Source organism: Capra hircus, chromosome 10, assembly GCF_001704415.2.
Source record: "Capra hircus breed San Clemente chromosome 10, ASM170441v1, whole genome shotgun sequence".
In the NCBI taxonomy this organism is placed as follows: Eukaryota; Metazoa; Chordata; class Mammalia; order Artiodactyla; family Bovidae; genus Capra; species Capra hircus.
The window spans coordinates 21,970,340-21,989,383 of NC_030817.1; the positions used below are offsets into that span (position 1 = coordinate 21,970,340).

General features: G+C 51.8%; 1 protein-coding gene across 1 annotated transcript in view; it reads right to left on the reverse strand.

The window, feature by feature from the left end:
* The window catches only part of GALNT16 (polypeptide N-acetylgalactosaminyltransferase 16), a 109,762-nt gene continuing 92,660 nt past the window's right edge, over positions 1,943-19,044 (reverse strand). The window contains exons 11-16 of the mRNA XM_018054041.1: positions 16,577-16,703; positions 15,325-15,417; positions 13,944-14,027; positions 7,871-8,012; positions 6,949-7,071; positions 1,943-4,066 (exon numbers count right to left, since the gene is read on the reverse strand). Coding sequence (XP_017909530.1) covers positions 3,929-4,066; positions 6,949-7,071; positions 7,871-8,012; positions 13,944-14,027; positions 15,325-15,417; positions 16,577-16,703 — 707 coding nt within the window. The 3' untranslated portion in view covers positions 1,943-3,928. The remainder of the gene's footprint in view (positions 4,067-6,948; positions 7,072-7,870; positions 8,013-13,943; positions 14,028-15,324; positions 15,418-16,576; positions 16,704-19,044) is intronic.

Here is a 19,044-nt window from a genome sequence, read left to right on the forward strand (position 1 = left end):
GTCTTGTTTACATTTGTGTCCTCACCTCTGGCAAAGTGCCCAACATGCAGCAGGCACTCAGAAAATGCTTGTTAATAGCAGCAATAACACACTTACTAAGCAGTAGAAAGGGCTGGGTGCTTTGCGGTCATTAAATAAACCAGTCCTCACAAAAACCCTCAAGAGCTATAAGTGAACCCATTTCACAGGTGAGGAAACCAAGGCTGGGAGATGAAGTAACTTTTCAGCTAGCTAGTGGCAGACTGGGATGGCTCCGGGCTGATGGGAGTCTCTGGGTCCCCACTCCTGCTACACCCTTCCCAGCTCTCCAAAGCCTCCATCCAGCTCAGCTGCCCACAGCCCAGCTGCCAGGTCAGAACAGAGTGGCCCCTCCCTGCTCCACCACAAGGTCTTTGCTAAGAGCCTGACTGTGAAGAACTTTTAAGGTGAGAGAAGCTGCCTGGGTCCTCCTCTTCCTGTTCTGGAGGAAACAGACCGTCGCAGGGGACTCAGAAATACCACAGACACTGCGAACATTCACCAGGATAAAGCTGTGGACACCGTGAACCCCTGCCCTTCCTCTCCAGGCCTCCTTTCCTGTTTCTTCGGTGGGAAGAGGACCACGCCCCACTGGAAACCATCCTCCGCAGGCCTGGGGGCGCCAGACCGCTGGGAGGACGGAGATGTTGCCGGGTGATATTCTCCTAGCTGTGAGCGGAGATACCCATCCCGGGGAAGGCAGGAGTCTCTCCAGGAGAAGCCTTTGTGAAGGCAAGTCACAGAGGCCAGGGACAGAGGACCCCTTGCTGCTGGCTCCACGCAGACTCCCCGCCCCGCCTCCCCTCCCTGGGCACTCTGGAAGACTCCTCTTTTCTGATGGGTTCGGGTTACATCAGGCCCAAGGCTTTTCGTGGTTAATGGCCAGCCCCGGGGCTTTATTGAATCCTCCAGGGGCTGGTTAACAGCAGATAGCCTTAGTTCCCAGGGGGAAAAAAGAGAGGAGTGAGAGAGAGAACAGGCCTCTGGAGAGGCTTGGAGGAGGGCAAGAGAGAGCATGACTCAGGAGAAGCCAGCACTAGAGCCCTTCAAGGGTGGGAGTGAAGCTAGACCCAAGTGGAAGGAACGCTGACTCAGCCAGGCTGGGAGGGCGGCCCAAGAAGGCAATGGGCGGTGGGCTGAGGTCCTTGAGAGGACAATGGACAGACAGACTCTGTAGCCATGTCGTGTGCTCGGAACCATCACCATCGGGCCTGGTGGTCAATTCTGGAGAATCCCAAATGAGCCACCCTGAGACCAGGTCAGGGTGGGGGCAGGAATGGCTGTGTCTGGGGAGGCTTAGTCACGTGCTGGCCTGCCCACTACAGTTCATCTGTGTGCCGAGGCTGTGCTTATTTTTACCTGAGTAGGTTCAGTTTCTGATCACAGAAACGGTGGGGCTTTCCATTGGTTTCTATGGAAACATTAGACAGAGCATCTGCTACCCGAGCAAACAAGGCTAGGGTGGTAAGACTCATGCTGGAATGACTTCGCTGACTTTACTTAGGAAAATTGCCCCACCTGCATTTTTACCGCTGCCTTCTTGTGTGGCAGGGGAGAGGAAGGGCAGTTCAGAGGGACCAGCTGGCACCTAGGGAAGGAGAGAGGGCTGGCGAAACCGAAAGACAAGCATTCAGAGAAGCCCCTTGGTTTCCACTTTGAAGCCCCAAAGTAGGGTCCCATGGTGAGGTCACAAGAGCCTGGGTGCCCGTCCCAGTTGCCCCCTCTCATGGCTTCCCCCAGGGCAGCCAGCCTGTTGTCCAGGAGTCCCTGAGGTCCCACGGAGGGGGACGTAGGTGGAGGAGCAAGCTACCAAGTGCAGGAGGAGGTGAGAGTTGAGCGTGCTCGGTTTTCTGGAATAGAGGGAGGGAGGGAGGTGCTGAAGGCCTTGGCTCTGGAATCAAAAGGAAGGCGCTGGTGCACGTGCCCATGTGAGAAGTGGTTTTATTCCAGGTGTTTTTCATAAAGACAAGGTCCTCAGGGACAGCGAGTGGCACATGCTTTGGTCAAGAGGAAAAGCAAAAACAGAACAGGGCTGAGTCCCAAAGGAGGCTGACAAGTGCTGAGCCCCCAATCACAGGGAAGGAGGGGGCCCTCTGAAAGGCTGAATGGCAGTCCTCTTACTTTCAGTAAGAGATGCCCGAGATTCCTGTCCCAAAGGCCACGCTACCCGCCGGGGCAGACACACACACAAGGGAGATGGCGGTGGATAAACATCTCACAGAGGATGGGAAAAGTGTGGCTCTGGGGGCCAAGGGCTCCTTGCTGTGAGCGCAGAGGGTGCAGGCTGAGGCCCAGGAGCACTGCGGAGAGCCAGGAGGTGAAAGGAAACCACTGAGAGCCCTCCAGGGTGGGTGTGGCGGGCCACAGCCCCAAGGCTGTGCAGAGGGAGCGGGACCAAAGCAGTTGAGGCACGCTAGGGAGGGGGAGGGGCGCGGCAGCTCCAATCCAGAAAAAGCCAGACCCTCTGGGGACCAGAGGCCTCTGTATGAACCTGGGACAATCCATGGATCCTCTCCCCAGGACAGTGCATATATGCACACACATGCACTATTTGGGGGACCATTTCAGGAGATTCTTGGGCCCTCCAGAATCTATGAACTCCTTAGGCATTCCAGGCTGATTTGCTTTGGGTGGGAGACAACCCCTCCCCCCCACCCCCCCACCCCCGCAGGAATCCTGGTATCACCCGACTTTTGCCTAAGATCACTGGGCCTAAGCCAGTGGGGCAGGGGAAGAGGAATGTTGGAAATATTAATAGCAGAAGCGGTTCCAAGACCAGGCCCTGGGGGAGGGGGAGAGAGGCCCAGTGGGTGTGAGAAGGAACTCGGAACTCTGTACAAACTGGGGCCGCCAGCCAGCCTGCTGGCCGCTGCAGTAGGTGAGCCCCGAGGGCCTCCCTCCGGCAGTGGGGGAGTCCAGCCTGGATGACGGTCCCCATGGCTTACCGATGCTCCCCGTTCTTACTGCCCTGCGCCCCGACCCCGTAATGATGCTGTATTTACAGAGGCAAGGGCTTTAGAGAAGGCAGGAGTCAAACTAGCAGGGAGGACGGAGCTGCTCAGTGGCGCCTGCCCTTACGGGGGTCCACCCGGTGCGCCCAAGCAGCGCTCAGGGAACCTGCTGGTCTTTAAGGCCCAAGGGAGAGGTCTGATCTTGACACATATCCAAACAGAAGTGGGATCTGTTTAATGAACTGGTTCCCGAGGCTGCCCCTGGAGGTGCCCCTGCAGCGCCTTGCTGAGAACGTGGGAAGCAGAGCGCGGGCCTGGAGGCACTGTGCCCTGGGAGGAACTAGGTCCCTGGGCGAGACCAATTCTTTTCCGTGCTTTGCGGCTTTTCTGTTCCCATCTTTCTGCAGCTCACCCATCCTTGGCCCTGGCTCCCATCCCTCCCGCCCCCAACCCAGCGCCTGCCCGGGACAGACCCCTGAGCGGCTCACTTCTTCCTGTTCCCCACCTGCCCACAGGCTGCCCCTCCCTCTGCCTTCCGCCTGCCTCCTGTCCACGGCTGCCCACGCTCTCCTCTTGTGCCCGACCCCACAGGCAGGCCCCCAGGGCCCAGCAAGACTCAGGGGAACTGCTGTCCTCCTTTTCCCAGCCCACGAGGAGAGGCCCCAAACCACTGTCCAGGCCTTGGGAGGGTGAAGGGCAGTAACAAAGGGCAAGGCTGCCCAGTCGCAGTCCAGTTATCCCCAGGCAAGGCCGGGTGGTGGCCAGGACAGCAAGCAGGGCATTCCCCCTGCGTCCTCCCCATCCAAGCTTTGGAGCATCGTGTGTTGTGGCAGCGGTGTTGGCTGATGATTCCGGCAGAAATGTGACGAGATGGAGACGGCCCGCTTTACACTTCCCCACCCAACCCCCTTCTGGTCCCAAAGTCTCATGCAAAAGGTACAGGAGGCCGGGGGCTACGGTCATGTGTGCGGCAACAGCTGCCACTGCTGGGCTGGGATGTCAGCCTGGCACTTGCTGGTCACCAGCTGGGCGGGCTTGGCCTCCAGGCAGAGGCCGCTGACTGAATGCTGGATGAAAGAGGCTTTTCTCCTCCATCTCTGAGGGGAGAGGCAGAAAAGGGGTGGGGGAGAGAAAAACAAGGATTAATAATAATAATAACATCCGTACCCGCATTACACATGAGGGTAAGTGGCCCTAGGACACAGTCCCGTTTAAATAGTCTGTGTCCTTTGCACTAAGGACAAGAGGCACTGTACCCCACATACAAGCTTTAAACCCGGCCCTCCTGATGTGTTCTTGCTTCCATAGGTTGGCATGAAGTTACTGTCTAGATCAGAGGTCCACGGGCTGCATGTAACCCAGAGGTGGATTTTGTTTGGCCTGCACAGCGCTTATCTAAAGTTTGGCTTAGTCGTCACATAGAAATCTGCATTTCCAGCTTCCCTTTAGACACAGGCGCAGTCTCTTTGGTTGCAGCTGAAGATCTGCTGCAGGTGGGGTCCTAGTTTTCTGGGTGGGAGGGGCCATGTACTTGCTGGAGCCACTGTTAGAAGGGAGATGAGCAGCCTCAGTTGCCGGGGGACATGGTGTGGGCAGAGAAGGGAACCATCTGGGAGGTGGAAACAAGGTGGAAGGCATGGGGGCGGTGCTGTAGGGTCTGGATTTCCCTGAGGAGTGTGGGCTGGGGGATACAGATGGCTGAGAACCAGGCTTTCTTGCCCATGCGGTCCCAGCAGAGAGGGATTCCTGGCTTAAAGGTCCTGGGCAGTGGGCAGGACAGGGCCTTTGGTCCCTCTGGAACTCACAGCATCCTACTGCCTGTGGCCTTCTAGTCTCTGACCCCCTGGGAGGGGCTGGCCACGTTCCCCGGCTGGGCATTGCTGGGCCATGCCGTTCTTTCATCCATCTTTCATCTAGTTTTGTTCAATGAAGAATATGTAAAGACTGACTCGATCAGTCGTGAGGAAGTGCTCCCCAAGTCATGGGATTCTCATTTCCTGTTGGTGCCACCAGACACAGTCTTGGGGTCCCTCCCCAGAGTCTCCTGGTCACTAGGTTCTAGCCTGGCCAGAGAAAAAATACCATCTCACGGGGCCCTTCCATTACCACAGTCTCAGTTCTTGTAGATTCCTTCCAAGGGAGAGCAGGAAGGGAGCCCTTCATTTTATAAGTGAGGAGATGGAGGCTCAGAGAGGTGAAGAGGGTGACACCGCTCTGCACAGGTATCTCTCCCACAACTGATACCCAGGTGGCCTCAGAAATGGGGTCAACAGAGGACTAGGAACGGAGGCCCAGACTTGAGAAGTCATTGGTAGTGGGACAGTTGCTCACCCTTGTCCTTCTGGAAGAGGGGCTCCGCTGTTGGGGGCCCTGTAGGACCTGCAGGGCAGAAGGAATGTGGCCAAAGAGATTCCTAGGGGTCCTGGGTCAGCATGAAGGGGAACACAGAGAGGGGTGGCTGCCCTGGGAGCTACTGCCTTGACTTTGGCCTCACCGAGGAGTGGGTGGGAGTGGGCTCAAGGCTTGACTCTCATAGAAGCCAGCACCCCGGGTGAAGGGGAGCCTGGAGACACGCATCCCTGCAGGGGCAGTGAAGGTAGGAGCTGGCAGGTCGTGCTGCAGAGTCCCAGCCAGCGAGCAGACTATGGCACTCAAGCCTCTCTCTCTCTCATACACTCACATGCACATACACAGCGGAGGCTGGAGAGAGAGGAAGGATCTGGTTGCTTTTCCAGAATGAAATAGCAAACTGCCAGTCATCCCTGAACAAAGAGCTGACCCAGGCAACAGGAAAGGGGGAGGCAAGAAAGCCCTGGCGGCTGAAACAGAGGCCAGGCGCCCTCCTGCCCCTCCACTGCCCTGCAAGCTGGCCAGGGAACTGGCCAGGGTCAGGCATGGTGGGGACTACCGAGAAGGGGCGGGCAGAGGAGGGGCTGAAGCAGAACTCTGGCCTTCCGGTCCATTCCCGGGCAGATGAGCAGCCCTCTCAGCCAGGAATGGAGTGGGGCTGACTCTGTGTGTCCTGAGCAAGTGACTGCTCTCTCTGAGCATCTGTTTCTTCCTCAACAGGCAAGCCTGACCTGTCTGCCAGGATTAGTGAAAACGGCAAGTGAAAGCTTGACAAGTGGAGAAGGCATTGTTCACATGAGACCGGCATGCCAGCTTGGAAAGCACCCTGGCTGGGTCTCAGTTTCCCCAACCAGCCATCAGACAGGAGATACTTACTGAACACCTACTATGTGCTGGGGCAAGACTGTGGCCTTAGGAGTCACACTGGGTTTGAATCTCAGCTCCACCCCTTTACAGCGGTGTGATCTGATACATTTCTTAAACTCAAGGAGCTTCAGTTTATCACTTTTAAAATGGGGTTAGGACTAGGGCCTGGGGCTTCCCAGGTGGTGCTAGAGGTAAAGAACTTGCCTGCCAACGCGGGAGACATAAGAGATGCAGGTTTGATCTCTGGGTTGGAGAGATTCCCGGGAGGAGGGCATGGCAACCCACTCCAGTATTCTTGCCTGGGGAATTCCATGGACAGAGGAACCTGGCGGGCTACAGTCCGTGGGGTAGCAAAGAGTCAGACATGACTGAAGCGACTTAGCACGCCCACGTGCACACACTAAGGCCCAGGTTGCTGGGCTGCTGGGAGGATTAGATGAGATGATCTCCGTAAAACCCCTGGCACAGGTTCTCGTTAAAACCTCACATTTGTTTTGGCTGTACTGGTTGTCAGGGACTAGGGATACAGTGTTGACAAGATAAAAATAGTGAGCCTGCATGGAGCTCACAGGATGCGGGATGGACATTTAACAACTGTTTACCCAAAGTACTTCCTCATGAGGAAAACAACGGACTTGCCTGGATACAGGCTTAGGCATCCCCGGTCCTCACTCTGGAGGGCTTATTTGAGTCTATATGTCACATCTTCACTATGTTCCCCTGGGCTGCTGGTCAACCTGTGCGTGGGGGCAAGGAGGCTTACCTGCCTGCCTTCTCTTGGGTTGCACACCTGCAGTACGACCAGGGACCCTGGGGAGACGGAGGTGGAGGTGGCAGCGAGGCACTTCCCCTGCTGCTGGATGAGATGGTCAGTGAAGAGCCACGCCTGCAAGATAAGGAGCAGAAAGTGAAAGAAGGTGAAGTTGTGTCCGACTCTCTGCAACCCCGCGGACTGTGGCCTACCAGGCTCCTCCATCCATGGGATTCTCTAGGCAAGAATACTGGAGTGGGTTGCCTGAGCCAAAAAATACAGCAATGAATGGATAGATAGGTAGACAGATGATAAAGCAAATACACTGTGTATTTTGGTAGAATTTTCTACAAATACTAGGGATGGGTGCATGGCTAATCACTGTACAATTGTTTCAACTTTTCTATATGTTTGAACTTTTTCATCATAAAATATTGGGATCGAGAAGCTTAGCTAGAGCCAGCCAGAGGATGTATGAAAGGATGCTCAAGGGATGGGAAGAAAGATAGGACATGGGAGCAGGACAGCTGTGGTCAGGTCCATGCCAGGGTCTCCACGACCTGTTCTAGTTTGACGTGGGTGCAGCAACTCTCTTATGTTGGACACGTGTTCACAGGGTCCTGGACACTCTGATGCCTGTCTATGCAGGCTGCCCACAGCTGCATCCGAGGAGAGTACTGAGTTCTGTTTGGGTGGCATTTCTGCCCCTGCAAGCAGAAAGCAGGTGGTGCTCAGGCGGCAACTGTGTGACAGGCCACAACGTGGGCGGAGTGTGGCAGGAGCAGACCCAAGGAGCAGAGTGTGAGGGGCAGCTGGCAGGGTCCTTGGAAAAGTGGGTTTGTGGAGGGTGTAGACAAGAGAGAGGATGAGACTGTGCAGATGGAGGCCCCTAACCCCTCTCCTGGGCCTGATCCGGAGGTCCCAAGCAACGTACCTGGGCCGCTGGGGGGTTCTTGGCAGACCCTCGGCAGATCCCCATTCCGAGCTGGAAGTTACCAGCTGTGTCCTGGCCCTGGGATTCTAAACAATTAGTCCCCTGCTTAATGATGCCCGGGAGCACTTCCTTCACAGGGACACTGAAAGAAAAGGCAGCGATCAGGCTTGGCCTCTGCCCTTCCCGGGGTGACCCATGCTTACTCAGAGAGCAAGACCCCCCACCCCGAGGTGACCCATGCTTACCCAGAGAGCAGGGCCCAGGCAATCCCAGGGCACCCAGGTCTCCATGGGGAGGGACACTGAGGGGCAGGCCTGGCAGCAGGGGAAGGTGAGCAGGGGATGGTGAGGGAGCAGGGGTCCCCCTGGGAAGACTGGGCCTTGCCCCACCCTGAGTTTTGGGCAGCTCTGGGAGCCCCAGGGACTGCCCTTCAGACCAGGCCTGAGAGGAGCTGGTGGGAGAGAGCTCAAACCAGAAGCCGGAGCTCCCCAGTCCTGAAAGAGGAAAGGCTGAGACTCAGGTGTGAGCTCAGTGGGCAATCTCGAGAGGACAGGAAGGAGTTGTTTTGAAGAGGCAAATGTAAAATGTACAAATATAAAGATGTGTTCAGTCTCACTAATAACTAAGGAAATATATATTAAAGAGTTACCATTGTTTGTTTGCCATATATGTATATTTATTTATTTTAAAAATATTTATGTATTTGGCCGTGCTGAGTCCTGGTTGCAGCCTGCAGGATCTTTGAGCTTTGTTGTGGCCTGCAGGATCTTCAGTTGCAGCATGCAGTCTCTTATTTGCAGTTTGTAGAATCTAGTTCCCTGACTAGGGATCGAACCCAGGCCCCCTGCATTGGGAGCATGGAGTCAGCCGCTGGACCACCAGGGAAATTTCTATATATTTATATACATAAAATATTTAAGTGTATATATATATATATATATATAATGGTGTATATATATTTAAGTATATGTATGTGTGTGTATATATATATATATATGAAAGTGTTAGTTGTTCAGCTGTGCCCGATTTTTGCGACCCCATGGACTGTAGCCCATGAGGCTCCTCTGTCCATGGGATTTCCCAAGCAAGAAAACTGGAGTGGGTTACCATTTCCTTCTCCAAGGGATCTTCCTGACCCAGGGATTGAACCTGGGTCTCTCGCACTGCAGGCAGATTGTTTACCATCTGAGTCACCAGGGAAGACCGTATAATATATAACTAATATACAAATTATATATTTAAGTGTATGTGTGTATATCTGTGTATATATGAATATATCCATATATGTTAGATATTACTACCTAGTGTTGGCAGTGGCTGTGGGATTGGATCCTTTCATACCCCACAGATGGGAGCATAAACTGGCCCACTTTTCTAGAGGACAGTGTGGTATTATGTATCAAAGGCCTTAAAAGTATGCATACTTTTGACCTAATGACCCCACTTCCCGAAACTTACTATTCTAGGGCAATAATTATAGATGGGTGCAGAGATTTAGTTTAAATGATACTCATTCAGAGTGACTGGTTTTACTGAAAACACTGGAAATTCCTAGATATCCAACAATAGGCACAGGACTAAGTAAATTCTGATTCATCTGTCGAAATCCCTTCAGCCATTAAAAAGGACTCTGAGAAAGACTATCTGGTAATATGGGGAAGTGTTTATAAGATACTGTTAAGTGAAACAGGTAGGTTTTGAAAAGAGTGTATTATTATAACATTTTATGTGCACAGGAAAGTATATTTAAACATATACATACGCATATATACACACACACACAAGCTCAAATATAAGACACACTGTCTTACCCCATGGGTAATAAACCCAAACGGGATGCTAGCCCCAGCTGACATGGGCTTGTATTCCCGGGTTTAGAAGGTTATGTATGCGCTTGGATTATGGACCCACAGGTCAGGTGATGGGAAATCAGGGGGCTTATAGTCTGACCACATGCTTAATTTATCTGCCTCTATCATGTCTGTTGAGAAGAGAACCTGCTGGGGGGTGCAGATCAGAACATTGCTGGCAGTCTCTGATGTGGACATCAACCAAACCAGGTCTCCCTTTCTCAGGGCTGACAGGAAGCCCCCGCAGCTCCAGAACCAACCCGCTCCCCTGGAGGCTCATGGAGAACGTTCCAGTTTCTCTCCATATTCCTGACAGCAGCGCCCCTTCAGAACTGCTCCCCTGTCTCTTGCAAGAGGTCATATGCAGGTCGAGAACAAAGGCTGCAAATTGTTGGCCCCCAAGCTAAATCAGGCCCTGGACAGGTTTTGTCTGACCTGCACAGTGTGGTCGTTGGTGCTTTTAATTCGTTGGCAGTATTTCAACATTACACAGAAAAACCCAGCTTCTCTCAAAAATATAGGAAGGTCAGGCCACATCAAACTTGCATTCTGGTTCAGCACTAACACACTGTCATGAGCAGCAGCTGTCCATCCTATGGGTGGGGCTTGCCCATTTCAGTTTGCCACAGTCCCCTCCACTCCCTATTGTATCCCCACTCAATTGACTAATTTACATTACCTGTCTGATCACTGTAGGATTTAAGTTTTGCAACCTGCTAGGTTCAAGACTGTTGAGAGGCAAAGCTCCACCCCCGCTGCTTCATCCAGGGGCAATGGACTGTATTTCCCCTCTACACAGAGACAAGGTCCTGCGGGGCCCTCTTTGAGAGGCCAAGGTTGTTCCAGACCTTTCTCTTCTCTTCCCCTCCCTACCTGCTGTTGCTTAGGAAGATGTGCAAGACGATCAGCTTGCAGAGATGCGGTGGGCACTGTCCAAGTGTGGCGATGGTCATTGACACCAAAGCTTGCCCACTGATGCTTATGGAGGAGACCTGGGGCTCAGGCAGCAATCTCAAGACCAGATGCAGGGGCTTCCCCGGTGATCTAGTGGCTAAGACTGTGCTCCCAATGCGGGGGACCTGGGTTTGCTCCCTGGTCAGGGAATGAGATCCCACAGGCCACGACTAAGGGTTTGCATGTGCCAGCTAAAGATCCCACATGCCACAACGAAGGCCTGGTGCAGCCAAATAAATTAAAAATAAATAAATAAAGACCAGCCAGATGCAGCTCCCGAGGTGTCGGATGTGGTAGCAGCCCTGGAGCAGCTGGGATGGCCATCCCCACCCTTCCCCTGCCTTCTGGCAGAGCCAGGCTAAGCTCTCCTGTTTGCTGGCAGCCCTCTTAAGTCTGTATCTGCCTTCCTCTCTGTGGACCACCTCGAAGCTGGGCTGCCAGGGCTCCCATTAGCCCTTATGACACCTTTCTAGAAACAGAAATAGGCATCCTTTTTTCAAGACACTTTACTTATGTTAGAAAACCATCATAATATACTGATTTTGTCAGAAGACTTTTACCATCATTTGCCAGGAATTGTTGTAATAAAGGCACAATACTATGTGACTAGCACCCTTCCGATGTGGTATTTGTGCAATGAACAGCCTGCACAACTGTTCCTGACCATCCTAATAAAAGTATAGATAAGCAGTTGCTGAAGCCAGCCGCAGAACTCGGATCTGGAAAAGCGGCCGAGCCACAGCAGGACCGCAGGCAGGCCTAGGAAAGCACAGGCCTCTCCCTTCAGCCTCCTCAGTCTCCCCACTGACCACATTCAAGTGTGGCCCAACTACTGGGATCCCCTGTGGAGGAAACTCGGTATCATTTGGGCCTGTAGAACTCCTTTCTATCTAACAATCTGATCCACTCCAGGCCCCCGAGAACTGAGGCAGAACATGAAGGAACAGACTGACGATGAGTAACCTGGATAAATGAACTGCAGTTTCTACCTTAACAGCAAAAATTCATTTTTTTTAAGCTTCCACATGGTGACAAAACAAATGGAAGATGACTTATGCTCCTCATTTAGCACGGCTGGTTTCATCCACTCTCCTGTCTTGTGATGGATCCAGACTGATGCTAGTTATAAACTATCAATACTTCTTCCTCTCGGTCCTCAGGAGATGACGTGGGGCACTGTATGGGGACTGGGGTGTGGGAGGAGGCGTACATCCTCAATCCCCTTCCACGGCTCCCCAGCTCCTGCCTGAGGCCCGGAGTCCTTGGCTCCATCCAGATAATATGAACGCTGACGGAACATAAAGACCCGACTATGCTTGTTTCGCTCAGAAATGGCACGTCTGAATAAAACTATCCTTTTAAAAGTGGCCACTTGAGGAAGCTGTTCATTTATTATACTTTCATAAACTAAAGTTCTTCCCTTCACAGCCATCGTCCAGGGAGTTGGGGTTATCCAGGCCGCCAACTTTCTTCAGGGATGCTGCTGCCCCTCAAATTGTTTTGGAATTTCTTGAACATTGCTCACAGAGTCAGTTTATTCTTATCACTTGTTTCCATCTTGTCACCCTGTGTTTGGGACCCAGGACTGTAATATCTGGGTTAATCAACTAAGTTATTCACTGGACTTGGTTATAACCTAACCGTGGCTGTTTTCCCAAAATCAAATCTTCCCTCAAAGATTTGCTTCCTTTGAGGATACGGAGGCTCTGAGCAGTGGAATGTTCTGGAAAATCATGACAGCATCCTTTGGGAGACAGCTGTTCCTGAGATGACAGTTCTAGAAGGGAGAATGCTAATTTCAAAGTTATTACTGAGCCTTATTGACTATGCAATTTATTTAGAAAAAAATATTAGAGATTTCCCTGGTGGTCCAGTGGTTAGCAATCTGCCTTCCAACGCAGGGGATGCAGGTTCCATCCCTAGGCAAGGAACCAGGATCCCACATGCCATGGGGCAACTAAGCCCTGGAACTGCAACTAGCAAGAAACCTGGGCACCAAAACAAGATCTGGCACACCAAAATCAAATCAAATAAAGCTATTTATTGAGTGCCCATTCTGTGACAGGCATTGTTCTAGGGGCTGGAGATAAGGCAGTGAACAAGACTGATAAATTCCTCTCGCCTCATGGAGCTTACTGTCAAATGTGGGAAGATGACAATAACATTAATTGCCCACACAGAAGCTCCATGACAATAAGGGTGACGAGGAAAAGAAGCAGGGAGTGCTGAGGAAGGGTCAGTCTGCAAACGCAGAGCTCAGGGGCGTCTCCTGAAGGCGGGACAGATGACTCAAGACCTGGAGGAGGTGAGGAATGACATAGGCAAGATGCCGAGAAGGATTCTGAAATAAAAAGAATCAACTCTGCCCACCCTCAGGCCCCCCAGTCATTACAGCTTACTGTCCTATAGCCCACATACATATACCATTTGCATGTTGGCTCCTCATTTGCTCATTTTACCCTGGGTCGTGAAGATCTCTTGGAGAAGGAAATGGCAACCTACTCCAGTATTCGTGCCTGGAAAATCCCATGCACAGAGGAGCCTGGTAGGCTACAGTCCGTGCATTCGCAAAGAGTCAGACAACTGAGCGACTTCACTTTCACTTTCTTTCCTCATTTGCTGAAGCAAACATTTCCCCATGTTTTACTCACAGTTTATGATTATAATATTAATTGACACATAATATTTGTTTAGGTCAATGGATCATGATTCACTAAACCCAGCTCCTATTGTTAGTTGTGTCTCTATTTTTTTTTCACAGCAAAGAAGCCTACAGTGGTCATTTATTTGTCAACAGTTTTTTTGCTCGTTTGCTTTATTTCCTTGGGATAAACTCCCAGAAAGGAGAGAAGAGAGTCAAAGGAAGTGAGTGTTTCTGCAGCCTTTGCTACATAATGTGCTGTTGCTTTCCTAAGGCGACAATGCTCATTTCTTTTTTTCAAGATTATTTTAATTAATTAATTTTGGCTGTGGGTGGGCTCCTAGTTTCCACGCCCCCCGCAGTGGAAGTGCAGAGTTAACCACTGGTCAGGGAAGTCCCGACAACACCCACTTTTAGCTCTAAGGCCCAGTCTGCTTAACTCTTCGCTCCTACACCTCACTTCACTCCTGGTAACATCCTCCAGGTTCTTCCAGACCCGGCACATGAAGACAAACATCAACAGCTAGAAAGAGCCAGACTGCCTGGGCCGGGGAGACATCAGGGTCAAGGGTCCCCACGCCACTGGCCCCCACCCAGGCCAGATGCAGGAACTGCAGGTGGCACTCACGTGAGCTCTGGGTAGACGTTATCCAGGTACCAGCGGAAGGACTTGCAGTTCATCTTCTTCCTCTGCTCGATCCGCGTGGCCACGCTGGAGAAGGAGGAGGAAAGGCTTAGCAGTGGGAAGAAGCCTGGGAGGTCAGCCCCCTCTTTCCACCTCCCCGGGGGGAAGGTCCCTTTTCCCAGCTAGCTATCCAAGTCTGTCTTCCAGCCTTACTTCATTCTCTGACCCACAAGCTCTCCCCAGGGCTCCTGACCATGCCTTATTTCTCTCCTCAAATTGGAGCCAAGCTTTAATCTTGGCTTCTTCCTCCTCGAGACCTCAGTGAGCATACCATGGCCTGGTGCTTGTTTTCACAGAGAGAGCAGAGCCTTAATGTACTAGTAGTTTTCCTTTCCTGCATTCCAGCTGAGCAGAAAGCGTCTACTGACAAGAAAACCATGTTTCAAACATTTTTCCAAAAATTGAGCAAATAAGAACCGTCTGATGTGTCCATGGACATCTTGCTCAGCTCCAGGGATCATAATGGCCACTGACAGAAGACCAGCACCACCCTCTGAGCCTGTTTGTTCTCAGTAAAGTTGGGGTACAACCATCCACCTCCAAAGGTTTTTATGAGAGTCAAATGAATAGACATAAGTGCCTAGCACAGGGTATGCCCTCAGCAAATGTTACTTCCACACTAAAACAAAGAGTGACATAACTTTTTTTCTTTAAGGGATAGATACAAATAAATAGAGGAAAATTCATTGAAGATCACTAATAATGTTTTCAAACATTTCTGACCATAACATTAAGTAAGAAATATATACATCTTACATTGTGACCCAGTATGCCCATGGGCATATAGACATACAGCTGAAATAAGAGTTTCACAAAACAGTATCTATCCTCAACTACAATCAACTGTTATTTTCTGTTCTAATCTGAAATGTTCTAGTTCTTTGTCACTTAAAAAAAAATACTGGTCACATCATACTCAACTGATTGTTGAAAATGCTTAATTAGACTGTAGTCGTAACAGTCCAGGGCAGAAAAACAAGCTAACAGATCACCGTCAGATTGAAACAGCAAGGAAGCCAAAACCCCCGGTGTTTTCTGCAGATAGCCATCCTTAAGCACTTCCACAGATATCCATCCTGAAGGCAGCTGGTGGATGGGCAGTGCTTGTATAAGTAAGCCCTCTCTGGTTATTTCTCCCCATGCAGCTGCTTCTTCTTCTAGGACCAGAACCTTGTCTCTGTCTCGTATACCCTACAGTCTCCAAAGAGCCCAGGAGTGCGGGGCTCAGTTTCTCAGGACACCCTGAACGCTTCTATGAAGTACACATGATTTAGTATTTCACTAAGGTTGTGAGCAAAGGCACAAGGCTAGGGAAGGGGCCCACCTGCCGAAGGCCTTCCCGATGGCCGATGGCCGGGCCTCATAGTAATACTGCTTGTACTCATCCATCCACACCTCTGCGGTACGCTTGGTATTCCTAAAAGGAGAGGAAGAAGCAAAATGAGGTCACCAGGTTGGGAACAGAGTTACGGTTGGGATCCAGATCAGTTCTGTGCAGTACCAGGCGAGGAGACGTTCAGGAGTGTGTACAAAATGGCACTGATGTGGGAGTATCCATAAGAACAGTCTTTTTGGAGGATAATCTATCAGCATCCATCAAATCTGTGGGAATGGATACTCTCTGACACTCCACTTGGAGGAACCTATTCTACCGAAACACTTGGGCAAAGGGACATATACAAGAATATTTGTGTCATAAACATTGGCGACAACCCTAAATGGCCCTCAATAGGAGAATAATGAACTACAGCCACACGGCAGAGTACTAGGCAGCCTTGAAAAAGACCTGAAATGATAGGCTTGAAATCTGTTAACAGTAGTTTCTTTTGGAGAGAATAAGCGGATAGGTGTTAAGACTTGGTGAAAGGGACTTTCACTTTTTTTCTCTCTGTTATATGAACAGTAAAAACTATAATGTACAGTATATGTACAGATATATATAGATATACACACAATATACATGGATACAGCTTGAAGTTTTAGTGACCATGTATTACTTTCATAATTATAAAAACAGTCAAATGGAATAAGGGAAGCAAAACAAAAGGCCATTTGACAAGCTAGACTTGAGGAGGCCCCGCTGCCAACAAGCAAGTCTGACAAGATAAGGACTCGTCCTCGGAAGAGGAGAGTGCTCCTGGCACGCTTCCCACGTCCCCTTGCCTCCGCCATCAGGAGAGTGGGCGAGGGGGTGGTCTTCCAGGACCTGCCCACTCCCCTTCAAGATGAAGTGCACGCTGTGGCTGGGAACACAGATGGGCAGACGCTGACCCAGTCAGAGTGAGGAAGCAACATCCATGACCGGGACTTGGGACCCAGTGTGTGGAGGGCAGCTCCCAGCTGGTTGTTTCACCAGCTTTCCAAGACCTTCATGAACAAAGAGTCAAGACAAGACAGGGCTGGAGGAGACGCCTCCAACTTCATCTTTCCAGCTCTGAAGTACCAGGATCCCAGAACGGAAGGGACAAATGGGGAGACTAAGACTGGGGTAGTTGCTCAAAGCCACAGGAGTCACTGACAGGGCTGGGGTCTAGGTGCCTGGCTCCTGGTGTGATGCTCTCTGCACTGTGACCTACCTGATGTAGGTGAGGGCATTGCCCTCGGGGAAGTTGTACGGGTGCCGTTTCCTGAAGACGTGGCCCACCCGGCTGCAGGGCACGATCTCTAAGCTCCCGCCGCACATCCACACCCGGAAGGACAGCTCTGCAGAGACAGCAGCCATCAGGCGGGGCTGGGGCCCCTTGGCAAGTCCCCACAGAATGAAGGGTATGTGTGTGTGTAGAGGGTATGTGTGTGGTATGTGTGTGGAGGGTATGTGTGTGATGGGTCTGTGTGTGTGGAGCGTATGTGTATGTGGAGGGTATGTGTGTGATATGCGTGTGGAGGGTATATGTGTGTGACGGATCTGTGTATATGGAGGGTATGTGTGTGTGGAGGGTGTGTGTGTGTGGAGGGTATGTGTGTATGGAGGGTGTGTGTGTGTGGAGGGTATGTGTGTGTGGGAAGGAGCTGCCTTCCCTTGCCTTTGGGGTCTTCTTGGGGGCACATGCTAGGGTTGGAGCTCCTGGGGTGCACCCACTCCTTGCATGTGTTCCTGATTGCTCCCTCCATAAATGTGCACACACACATCCCACGAACCCCCTCCACACACACACATACCCTCCATATACACAGACCCATCACACACATACCCTCCACACACACATACCACACACATACCCTCCACACACACACACCCTCCACACACACACCCTCCACACACACACACCCTCCACATACACATACCCTCCATATACACAGACCCATCACACACATACCCTCCACACACACATACCACACACATACCCTCCACACACACATACCCTCCACACACACACACCCTCCACACACACATACCCTCCACACACACATACCACACACATACCCTCCACAAACACACACCCTCCACACACACACACCCTCTACACACACACACCCTCTACACACACACACCCTCCACACACACTACCCGTCACATACACATACCCGTCACACACATACCCTCCACACACAACCACACACATACCCTCCACATATACCACACACATACCCTCCACACACACACCACACACATACCCTCCACATATACCATACACATACCCTCCACACACACACTCTCCACACACACACACCCCCTCCACACACACACCCTCCATATACACAGACCCATCACACACATACCCTCCCACACACATACCCCCCACACAATAACAACACCATACCCCCACACACACTACCCCCTCCACACACACATCACCACCCCCCCCCCCCCCCACCACCCTCCCCCACAACACACACACCCTCACCACACATACCCTCCACACACACAACCCTCCACAACACTACCCTCCACACAACACAGACCCCATCACACACATACCCTCCACACACACACCTCTTACACACACACCCCTCCACACACACATACCCTCCACATACACACACCCTCACACACATACCCTCCACACACACCACATACCACCACATATACCACAACACATACCCTCCACCACACACCACCCTCCACCCCACCCCATAACACACATACCCTCCAAACACACACACCCCTCCACACACACAGTACCCACCACACCACACCCTCCACACAACACCACCCCCTCCACACACACCCCCCCACATACCCTCCACACCACACACCCCCCACACCTCACACACACCACACCCTCCACACACACACCCTCCACACACCACCACACTACCCTCCACACACACCACACTACCCCACACACACACACCCTCCACACACACACCCACACACCCCTCCACACACACCCTCCACACACACACCACTCCCCACACACATACCCTCCATATACACAGACCCCATCACACACATACCCCTCCACACACACATACCACACACATACCCTCCACACCACACATACCCTCCACACACACACACCCTCCACACACACATACCACACACATACCCTCCACAAACACACACCCTCCACACACACAGACCCTCCACACACACATACCACACACATACCCTCCACAAACACACACCCTCCACACACACACACCCTCCACACACACATACCACACACATACCCTCCACAAACACACACCCTCCACACACACAGACCTATCACACACACACCCTCCACACACACATACCACACACATACCCTCCACAAACACACACCCTCCACACACACACACCCTCCACACACACACACCCTCCACACACACACACCCTCCACACACACATACCCGTCACATACACATACCCGTCACACACATACCCTCCACACACACACCACACACATACCCTCCACATATACCACACACATACCCTCCACACACACACCACACACATACCCTCCACATATACCATACACATACCCTCCACACACACACTCTCCACACACACACACACCCCCTCCACACACACACCCTCCATATACACAGACCCATCACACACATACCCTCCACACACATACCCTCCACACACACACACCCTGCATACACATACACCCTG